Raw genomic sequence first — 11,831 nt, forward strand, 5'->3', positions numbered from 1 at the left:
TTCTGTAGCGAATCGATGTGTTTTTGTAAGAAAAATATCCATATTCAAAACGTAACAATCACTTTAATCTAGCTTGCGCTCACTGTTGTAAACAGAAGCAGTTCCGGGCGGATGACGCATGGAGGTCGGCTTTGGAGAGTCTTTAGCCACTCAAACTCTCCTCCTCACCGTGCATTAGGACGATATAGACATATGTCCTCTTCCAGGCAGATTTGTAACATTTTCTGTTGATTGGAACTTCTTAATTATTGCCCTGATGGTGGAAATGGGAATTTTCACTGCTCTAGCTCTTTTCTTAAAGTCACTTTCTAGTTTGTGAAGCTCAATTATCTTTTGCTGCACATCAGAAATATATTCTTTGGTTTTTCTCATTGTGATGGATGATTAAGGGAATTTGGCCTTTGTTTTCCCTCCTATTTATATTCCTGTGAAACAGGAAGCCATGGCTGAATAATTTTATGTTCATAATCACCCTGGTATGCTCAAAATTGTAAATCTGAATGGGAATATACTTAACAGATATTTTACTCATTAGAATGTCTAGGGGTGCCAATAATTGTGTCCAACGTGTATTACAGAAAAGAATTTATTTCAAAATGAGATTTTCCCCCATTTTCAATTGTTTTAGTTCAATGAAAGATTAGATATTTGTGGATCAAAATGATTAACAATGCAGATTTATTTTCACAGCCGCCTTTGATCATATTTACCAAGGGTGCCAATCATTCTGACCACGACTGTATGTGTGTGTGTGGGATCACAAAAGAGATTTATACATCACATGAAAGCTGAATAAATAAGCTTTCCATTGATGTATGGTTTGTTAGGGACAATATTTGGCCGAGATACAACTATCTGAAAATCTGGAATTTGAGAGTGCAAAAAAATCTAAATATTGAGAAAATTGCCTTTAAAGTTTCCCTATTATGCCATTTTTACGGTTCCTAATATTGTTTTGGGGGTCTCCTACAAAAGGATTACATGCATGCAAGGTCAAAAAACGCTTTTGTTTTCTCAAAATATGCATTTAATATCACCTCATTTTCGATTCTCAAATGATTCGTTTGAAGCAGTTCAAAGATTCAGTCTCTCTAAAACTCCTCCAGCCTGCTCTGCTCTGATTGGTCAGATGGCCTAGCCTATTGTGATTGGTCTACAGCGTACAGCAAACGACTATTTCAATAGTTCTGTATTTTGAACGCTCTATAGAAAATATAAACATCTATTATTTATCATACTTACAGGTTGTGAGCAGCTGGTCCAAATAAACAGGATACTGATCCAAGCCTTTTGTGAATCCCGCGATGAACTCCCCGAGATTAGAGAAGCAGTCGTCAGTAGAATGACGTGTTTGTGGGAGGGGTCAAGTTGTTCGTGGCCGGCCAACGTAGAACATAGGCACGCATTATGCAAATGTGTTACCCTGTGACGTGTAGCCGTCACGGAAGTGGGATTCGAATCACTAATGACTAGTTTCAGCTGTTCAGAGTCGATTCTTTATTTTGGGGGCGATAGTAACCTTATTTATCGTGCACTTTCAACTTTACAACTTTGCAGATCGTTTAAATTCACATACAGCTTCATTACACACTGCATGAAAGGCAATATTGGAAATGGCATAATAGGGGCACTTTAAAGTTGTCCAAATGAAGTCCTAGCAATGCATATTACTAATCAGAAATTAAGTTTTAATATATTCACGGTAGGAAATTTATAAAATATCTTCATGGAACATGATCGTCACTCAATATCCTGATGATTTTTGGCATAAACTAAACGCTTATAATTTTGACCCATACAATATATTTTTGGCTATTGCTACAAATATACCCATGCGACTTACTGATTTTGTGGTCTAGGGTCACACACACACACACACATATATATATATATATAATTAATTAAATTGACTTAGCTTTATCCACATGTTTCTAACATGTTCAACATTTTAAGGTATTCAATTGGTCCAGCAAGAAAAGAAGCAGAACAAGGTGTCCAACGCCAAACGGGCGCGAGCGCACTGGCAGCTCCTCTACACTCTGGTCAACAACCCGTCTTTGGTGGGCACCAGGAAACATTTCCAGCACCAGAGCTCTGAAAGCTTCATCAACGGAGCCCTCAACCGGACCTCCAAGGAGGGCAGCAAAAAGGAAGACAGCATCAAGGAGCCTAGCAAAGAAGCAGAAAGCGCCGCCACAACAACTGAGGACTGAACATCACCATGCGGAGAAGCAGATCGGCCCTCCCTGCCCCCAGCCTTTTCATACTTAATGGCTGCTGGCCAGATATTGATGATAGTATTATTTGCTTTGGTGTAGCAGAGAAGCACATGTGTTTTAGCTAAGTGCACTTACAGCTCAGTGCCTCAGGAACAACTTCAAGCAGTTGTAGTTAACGGATCCTTTGCACATGTGTGTGAATGCATGGATGATGTATTGTGTCTTTTGTTGCATGTGTGTGTGAGACTGTCTCTCGCTCTTGGACTTAGCGTATCAGGAAATTTAGTTTGGCACTGAACTCCCATCTGACTGCTTGATGCGAGGTTAATATGCATGACTATTTATGAATGTACAGGTTCTGCTCGTTTGCAAATTGACGAATTATTCATTTCCACTCAGCATCTTCATTTTTGCACTTATTGGTGTGACCAGTGGTGAGAATGTTCTTATCATAGATGAAACCAATAATGTCCTTTATGGGTTGATCTGTGTCTGTTCTCATTAAGACAACATCTACTGTAATTGTATTACAATTGTTTCCATCTCTGACAAAATATACAGTCTGTCTCACATTGACACTTAATTTTGAGATTTCCCTCTATTATGTATTGTTCTGCTACCTGTGGCATATTTGTGATTGAGATGAAATAAATATTAAAAATAAAAGTATGCTCCCTGTGTTGAATTAAGGAAAATAGTGCCATCTCCAGCGTATAGCGAAGTGTAAATCAGCATGATTTTATATTTTAATTAAACCAAATGAAAACCATTTAAATCAGAAGTATGCGCACGATTTTTTTCCGTGCAGCGATGTATGATTCATAGGGTTATTACGAATATTTAAAATAAATATGACTAGGCATATGTTGAGAGAGCGCATAACTGTTCCGCAATCACATTTTTTTGTTCAACACAATAGTTTTCTCAAGAATTCATTACAATATCCATAACGAAAAATAAGCACTAGTAGGCACATTTTATTCTAAATGTAAATAATTTCGTGAATTTAAATGTCCAATAAATATCCTATAAGGCTATATTCAGACTATTTATATATTTGTTTTGAAATATTCGTTTCAGAAAAACAAAAACACGAATCATATATTACACGGGTCTTTGTTAGTTTTGCAAATTAAAATAAAAGCAAAAACATGTTGTACCTGAGCTCCTTTCAGGCGGCGTTTTGCAGGAAGTTTCCTCGCCAGCGTTCAATGTCCAGCGAACGGATTGCAAACTATTTATGATTTTACTGAACTGTGTGGTTTGTGCTGGAGAGCTTGTCTGCATTCTACAAACACTTTCTGCGTTTGCAAACAATGTCCAATACATTTGTTCGTTCCATATTTTATTAAGGTCACGTACATAAAATCATATCAAAATCTTTAAAAGGTTTGAGTATTTTTACAACATCATTGGACAGTTGGACACGAAACAAGCCACTATGCGTCAATTTACTGGACTCTCGATGTCGTTTTGACTGATGGTAAAAACGGACCATTAATGCTTATATAAAAAAAGAGAGAACATCTTCTCAGGTTACACTTAATCTCGACACTCGACATTTAATATCTACAGTCTATAGTATCCTAATAAAACACACTTGAAAATACTTTTGTGTGACATGCCACGAACAAGTAGGCTATCTCAAAGAGAAGAAAGGACACGTTCAGTCAGTTCATAAAGGCGAGAGATATTTTTAAAGCACCCGTTCGCAAAGAGATTAAAAATCACACATTTTGGGATCCCACATTACACTTAACAAACTTTTTTTTCAAGGTGATCTGGCAGGTTTTCCAGACACACACATGCTGTGAAAAGAGTAACGGTGATTTTTTTTTCTCCTCAGAAGCGCTCGATGCCCACTATACAGTAACGCTTACTTCGATGACTTAAAATGGATGCTACTTGAGACAATGTACGTTTACGATTATGCTAAAGTGACAAGACTTACGGAATTTTTTATGAGGTTTTTTAAAGATATATTTGTCCATTTAAGTCCAGTCCACTCGATAAATCTCAAAAACCCTATTTGTAATATTGAACACTCATCGTATGCACTTACTGCTAACTTGCTGAGGTAAAAATAAGCGCGCGTTTTTATTTCAGCGCGTGTCTGTATCACGTGAGTTGACAGTCCGTGTTCACCTGGTTTGTATTGCGTTTCAGAGCAAACGAACAACAAACATCTCAACGGGGTTGGTTGTAATTACCGTTGATCTCGGCAGATATGTTTACCGCCTCAGCCCCAAGCGGCAACCGATCGCTGTACTCGGATCCGACCTCAAACTCCTCCTGCGTTTTGGATTGTGACTCGGGAATGGACTCGGTTACCACGCTTCCCTCGACGTCCTCACCTTCTCCGTCCCCCTCCTCGCCATCAGCCTCGCCTTCTCCCTCTTCCAGCTCACTCGGGTTGAAGTTCTTCTCGGATCCCACAAAAGACGCCCTGGGGTCGAAATCTGTCGCTATTTGCTTTTCCATCTGATCTGGGTTTTGAGTCTTCATGATCAACTTGTATGTCTTGCCTTGATACTTGTAGAGCAAATGGCAGCAGGTGGCACCCAGCAGGGGAACGGTTGCCAGAGCTAGCAAAAAAATACTAACGACCACTATAATTAGCAAAGATGGGATTTTCTTTCTAGTTGTGAAGACCACTTGGACTTGACAGTCCTGGCCCCCATAGGTGAGGCACAGGGTATAATTAGTTCCTGGCTTGAGGCCCTGGAAGCGATAGGCGTTGACGCCCTCCTCTATCTTGGACCACTGCACCACCGAATGTCCATTGCCAGTACCGACGCAAAGGTACAACATGTCCAGGGGTGACTTTTTGGTGGATGTCTGGAAAAGACTAAAAGGCTCTTTATTCACAGTTTGGAGGTCTTGTTGTTGGCTGAGGTGAATGTTGGACTTCGCGTTGGCCATCTGGAAAGGGTTCAGCTGAACTTTGGCCTCAGTTTCTGAAACTTCCAAAGCAATAACTCCGAAATCAAACGTGTACTGTTTGAGTTCATCCAAGCTGAGGTTAAAAGCATGGTTGGAGATGTACTGTGTGCCATCATTCATTCCGCATTTGCCAACAAATGGCAAAGTATCGGTGCCTTCTTCCACTTGCTCTTTATCCACTGTAATGAGCGATGTTCCGGTTGGAAGGCTCTTTGTCTTCTCCTCAGATTTGGGCCACATGCTAATAACGCTGTTTTTGGAGCCTTTTGAACCAAGTTTGTCTTCTGGTAAATGGCTGGATACTTTTGGGTCCAGCATGTCGTGCTTTTTGGTGCCTGCCACAACAAGTCTCACCGTGCGCTCGGCTCTCCCCATGTCATTGACAGCAGAGCATGTGTAGTTTCCATCTTCTTTCGAAAAGTGCTAAAGCAAACTGAGAGCTTTGCACATTATGAGAGTGATTATAAAAAGCATTTGACATTACACGTTCGTGCACATTTATTTAGAAAAGTTGCCAAATCCAAATGCATATTATTTCTGGTCTCTTTTTTCAAGTTGTTGTCGACTAATTGAGATTAATGAGAGGAAACAGAAAAGGCATTGGAGACATCCCCGCGCGTCCTGCTGTGTTACTGAACGGCTCGAGAGCAGATATATTTAGTTATAAAATATTATATATCTCTTCATTGTGTTTGCCCGGTGATTATAAAAAGCATTTGACATTACACGTTCATGCACATTTATTTAGAAAAGTTGCCAAATCCAAATGCATATTATTTCTGGTCTCTTTTTTCAAGTTGTTGTCGACTAATTGAGATTAATGAGAGGAAACAGAAAAGGCATTGGAGACATCCCCGCGCGTCCTGCTGTGTTACTGAACGGCTCGAGAACAGAACGCTTGGATCATGTCGCTGTCCAGCGTTCTGAAAACGCTCTTCACTTTTTAATAAAAACGTGTTTGTTTTGTGAATGTCTTAAACTTCTCGAGATTTGTAGCCTCTGTTTCCAAACCTAATCGTTCGCTGAAAGTTTCAAGACGAAATGCACTTCTACAGTTTATTTGCTCATGATTCTACTTGCTTTCTCAACATTTATACGCTTAAAAGGTTTAACTTTTTAATATTGCCTTACCTGTCAGTGATATTCCTAACACTCGCGCGGATTTCAGTCAACACGACACTTGATGAAATGTAATAACAATATTTAATGCTCAGACTTCAGTTTATCCCAAAACATGATGCAGCGTTTTATATCCCGTTGGAAATCTCTACTGTTTTTCTTAGCATAAGGCAGAAGATGCATTTTAGTGTCCGTGTGAAGCTGAGCAGTGCAGAGGCTGTGTTCTCCTCGCGCTCGAGTTTGGACAGAACCCACTGCGCGCTCCCGCCTCCACAGTGGAAGGGGAGGGATTGTGAACGCGCAGCCTCTCCCTTCAATTCCGCATTAAAGCCACAAGGACTTTGCCGTCCAGATGAAGGTTATTTATAATTCAGATCCAGTTGATCATTTATATCACATGACCTATGCCCTTGTTTGTCTTTTCGATGCGAGTATTACCGATATCCACATGATAGGCTACTTTTTCCATGTAACAACTATGCATTTTCTGTATACATTTTACAGGTTAGTATTTTTTTAGATGAAAAGTCGCCCATCATAAAATAGGTTACTGTATGTACTAGCAACAAAGAAAAATTGATCATAAAATTCGGAATTTATTTCTGCTTTTATAGAATGAAAACAGAAGAGAATGTCAAAAAAGGAAGTCCAGTTATTCTTGTATAGTGACCATCTGTTAAAAAGGAGCAGAAAATCGTATAAATTGTGTTATTATTTGGTATTGTTATTTTTCATGTGGAGCGTGTCATTACAAATGTCCCCAAATGTCCCTAAAGTTAAATTTGCTGCTATGAGAAAACCAGTGGGTATTAAAAATACAAATAAACAAGTGAACTGAGCAGCATTAACAATGGCAACATGATGGAGCTCAGCAACAGCTGAATTTTTTGCTTGTAAGCCTAATTGCGGTGACTTTACAGTGGAAATTGCTTAATTTGTCTGGAAGGAACCTCGCTCTTACGAAACTAAATACAATTCAAATGAAAATGTGAATACACTTGACATTGAAGGACACAAACCTTGTTTATGTCTGTTCATCGCCTTTTATTTTGTTGCGGTGGTGAACCCCGAAACCTTTTTATATGCTGCCACTTAGTGGTCATTTTATATACTTGTGTCATTTTTCCGGTTGTTATTAGATTTAGTAGATATTTTAAGACGGGTTTGAACACTTTCCCTTGTTTCAGAAACAAAACTACAACATAATGCATTGTTAGGAATTAAAGGACAGTCTTTAGTAACTAATAGTATGCTGTTCTTAAGCCAAGACATTTCATTTTTTCTTTCTGTTCTCTGCACCACAAATTGCTCTGTATTAAATGGTAGGCTATGTGTTTTTACATCATGATTTTGTTCGACTTAAATTAGTTAGTTCGGTGTTAACTAAAAAAAAGTTTAATAGTTTTACATAACTCTGCAACTCTATACTACAATAGAAATTCAATGTTCAATGCATTTTCCCATTTGTAATTAGTAGCATAGTAGGATGATACTACTAATAGGCCATTCCACCGAATGTCCCAGGACATTATAGGTACAAACATGCATAAAAATTAACTATAAAATACATTTTATTATTAAGCAAAGTGTCCTGCACATTAATCTAACTGCCAATTTAAAATATATAATTTAAAAATATATATTAAAAACTACCGAAAACACTGAAAAAATAGTATTTGTACACAGTGCCTAACACTAAATATAATGTTTAAAATCCTTCAGAAATAATTTTTTCTTTTGTCCCTCCACATCCCATCTGTGTTTGAAGTACATTTATTTCAAAATAAATGTATAATATTTTGGATAAAATACACATTTATAGTCGTGTCCCCAGGTTTTCACTCAGTCCTGTTACCCTAACACATCCCCCCCTCTAAAAAGACTGGGAAAATTCCACAAGCCACATTTTCAACATAATATTGCAACATCTGGATCTTCTGAAGGCAATGAAATGACCGAAAGCATGTGGTCTCATTTTCTTTTCTGTATATTTGATGATATTGTAACAAATTCAATGTTCAATGCATTTTCCCATTTGTAATTAGTAGCATAGTAGGATGATACTACTAATAGGCCATTCCACCGAATGTCCCAGGACATTATAGGTACAAACATGCATAAAAATTAACTATAAAATACATTTTATTATTAAGCAAAGTGTCCTGCACATTAATCTAACTGCCAATTTAAAATATATAATTTAAAAATATATATTAAAAACTACCGAAAACACTGAAAAAATAGTATTTGTACACAGTGCCTAACACTAAATATAATGTTTAAAATCCTTCAGAAATCATTTTTTCTTTTGCATTTTGGTGTCCCTCCACATCCCATCTGTGTTTGAAGTACATTTATTTCAAAATAAATGTATAATATTTTGGATAAAATACACATTTATAGTCGTGTCCCCAGGTTTTCACTCAGTCCTGTTACCCTAACACATCCCCCCCTCTAAAAAGACTGGGAAAATTCCACAAGCCACATTTTCAACATAATATTGCAACATCTGGATCTTCTGAAGGCAATGAAATGACCGAAAGCATGTGGTCTCATTTTCTTTTCTGTATATTTGATGATATTGTAACAGTGGCTGGGAGCGTCATTATAAATATACTGTCCTGTTACCTAAACTATTTCTTAGATGTTACTTGTTTATTTTAAAAATACAAATCTTTGGTGAATCACTATAATTTGCTGAGTATTCTCATAATATTAGCATGTACTCCGTGTGGCTAGATTACATGTATTTGCTAATTTTATCCTAAAATCTCAATCCTGTTACTTTCAGTCCTGTTACTCGTATACTCATTTATCCTATACTTATATATAGCAACTGAGTAAAAGTAACAGGAGTGAGTAGTGTCATCAGATTTATTAATGTAAATATTAGGCTATACATCCATATTAATCTGGATAAATTTGAAAATGCATCTTTTTCTCAACCATTTTGGCTTTCTATCCATACTGAGACAATACTATATGTTGTTCCTGCATTGCTGTTTTATATTACATTCCTGAAAGTATGACAGAAAATGTACTTAAAAATGTACGAACTACCTTAACACACATAAATATGTTCTTTATTCTCACTGTATTCTCACTTGCTGTTACTGGAGTGACAAAAATATTTACTAAACTTCTAGAACATAGAAAGTTAGGCCTATTTATATCAGTTTTGTAATGTGTCTTTTATACTTTCGGGGAACAGGAAGTGTTTTATGTGTTTGTTGGTATTTCTCTCTGTTAAATGAATGAACGTGTAAACTGAGTAGAACGTGTAGCGTGAACGTTCCATGAGCCGCTTATGTCGTCACAGTTGATGTTTGAACTGAATCATCGTCGGTTAAACTTGTGCTGCTTCAGTCTCACATCTGCTCTGCTGGTGAGTCGATGATAAACTCTTTATCTAATGTTTTCATATTGCGTTATTGATTTCATTTGCATATCGGTAATTTTAATAGTTGTTGGTGCTTCCGTGTGAACTGAAGGCAAAGCTAGACCATTAACTACTGCTATTCGTGCTTTTTAGTAAACATTTTCAGATCACTTCACCTCCATCCAAAACGTTTTGTTGCTTCTTACATGGCTGAATCAATTGAAAATGTAATGTGGGTTGTGATTAAAATACATTTGCAGTATGATGATACAGACACAAGGTGGCGCTTAGCTTCCCAGCTAACAATTTTTGGTTCCCAGAACGTTCTCAAGAACGTTCCCTTTTGGTTAGCCAGGAAAGTTTTCTTGATGTAAATAGAAAATAGAAATAGATTTAGTTTATGGGAACTTTCCGGGAACCTTCTTGGAACGTTCTCGGCAGGTTCCCGGAAGGTCCCCCTAACCTAAAGGGAATGTTCTATTTACGTTCCTAGAAGGTTCCCGGAACGTTCTCCTAAGCTCTTTACTCCGATATACCGCTGCTGTACGTCAGTAATCATCCAGCACTCCCGCGTCCCGTAGAAGCAGTGGTTCTCAAACTGTGGGGTACCCGAACAAAATTCTGAGTTTTGGCATTCATTTAATTCTACCCCAACTTAAAGTAACATTAAAACCGGGCGTGTCTTTCTGACAAGCAAAATGCCGCTTCTAATGTAAAAACAGGAAAATGGGAGTGCCGTAAACGGTCAAATACATGATATCCAATCAGCTTACCTCATCTTTTGCGGTCAAAACTGACTGCATCCACACAATCTTTAAAGTAGATCTTCACTTAATAGCATGAAGAGCAAATATTGACACGGACTGAGATCGATTTAAACTCTCTTCGATACAGACACACTCTGCGTGTTATTGTTTTCATGTTTAAGATACAAGCAAGAATGCAAATTTCCCTGAATATCCAAACGATAAATGTGCTATTAATTTTTCCAACAGTTCAACAAAAAAGGTCATATAATCAATTTAAGGGTGCAAATATGACTATGACTGCGGTCTAAGTGGAAGAGAGGGGGTACGCAGAAGAATGTTAAATGGCCCAGGGGGTACGCTGCTGTAAGTTTGAGAACCACTGCCATAGAGTATAAGCGGCATGGAAGACGGACAGATATGGACCTCGACAGGGGCGTAGCCATCATTTCAGAAGTGAGGTGGACAGAAATGTTTATATATAAAAAAGGTCATATAAAGTGAACATTTTACATTTAAAATGTAGCCTGCATTTTAAACAGAATATTGTCATGTTTGTTATATTTTGCAACGAAATAATAGGCTAGATCCAACGAAATCTGTATCATCTGGTGTGCGTCTCCAAGCAACATACAGTGGTGTTTTATTAGTGAACGAATCTACAGCTTTGAACGATTTGGAGAGTCAGTGATTAATAATCCATTCATAACTACAGCATTTTGCTTCATTACTGAATGAATGAATGACGCGACGCCTGGCTTAGTGACATATTGGCGGTTTAATTTTTAAAGGGGTCATATGATGCGATTTCAATTTTTCCTTTCTCTTTGGAGTGTTACAAGCTCTTGGTGCATAAAGAAGATCTGTAAAGTTGCAAAGACTAAAGTCTCAAATCCAAAGAGATATTCTTTATAAAAGTTAAGAGTCAACCACACCTACCTAAAACGGCTCGTTCTAACACACCCCCACATGTCTATGTCACGATGTGGGAAGATTTGCATAACGCCGCCCAAATGTTCACGCAAAGAAAGAAGGCGTAACTTTTATTCTCGCTGTAGTATTGTTGTTTCCCCCGCTATGTCGTAAAGACGCTGTGTGCTTCGTTGTAAAAGCGAAACTACTTTGTTTGGTCTTCCAAAAGAGGACGATATCTGCTTCGTCATGCCTGGAGCTGATCCGTGCTGGTTGCTGAGGAAATACTACAACTTTGCGCTGTCGATCGCCGGATCGGCTTTCACTGTGGACGAAGCGGAGTCCAGCCCGGAGTCCTCACATGTCTTTCCGGATGCTCCTTCGTCGAAATCGCCAGCCGTGCCGTTCTCAAGCCCTCCCGCCTCTGCTCACTCTAACCCTCCCGCCGTTCCTCACTCTAGCCCCCGGCCTCTGCTGTAGGCTGCGGTGTGTGACGCTGTTTCGTTGTGAAAG

At 38.4% G+C, this 11,831-nt stretch overlaps 2 protein-coding genes across 4 annotated transcripts in view; one reads left to right on the plus strand and one right to left on the minus strand.

Moving 5' to 3' along the window:
* Window positions 1-2,877, plus strand: part of stra6 (signaling receptor and transporter of retinol STRA6) — a 35,880-nt gene extending 33,003 nt beyond the window's left edge. For both annotated transcript variants that reach the window (XM_016277712.1, XM_016277711.1), the window contains exon 18: window positions 1,954-2,877. In XM_016277712.1, the coding sequence (XP_016133198.1) occupies window positions 1,954-2,213 (260 nt within the window). In that variant the 3' untranslated portion in view covers window positions 2,214-2,877. The remainder of the gene's footprint in view (window positions 1-1,953) is intronic.
* Window positions 2,878-3,556: 679 nt separating this feature from the next.
* Window positions 3,557-11,831, minus strand: part of LOC107589315 (immunoglobulin superfamily containing leucine-rich repeat protein 2-like) — a 23,292-nt gene continuing 15,017 nt past the window's right edge. Inside the window, exon 3 of one of the 2 annotated variants that reach the window (XM_016277713.1) lies at window positions 3,557-5,569. In XM_016277713.1, the coding sequence (XP_016133199.1) occupies window positions 4,407-5,569 (1,163 nt within the window). In that variant the 3' untranslated portion in view covers window positions 3,557-4,406. The remainder of the gene's footprint in view (window positions 5,570-11,831) is intronic. The other variant, XM_016277714.1, reaches the window with a different exon arrangement.

The sequence above is a fragment of the Sinocyclocheilus grahami genome, unplaced genomic scaffold, assembly GCF_001515645.1.
Source record: "Sinocyclocheilus grahami isolate Dianchi unplaced genomic scaffold, SAMN03320097.WGS_v1.1 scaffold115.1, whole genome shotgun sequence".
NCBI lineage: Eukaryota > Metazoa > Chordata > Actinopteri > Cypriniformes > Cyprinidae > Sinocyclocheilus > Sinocyclocheilus grahami.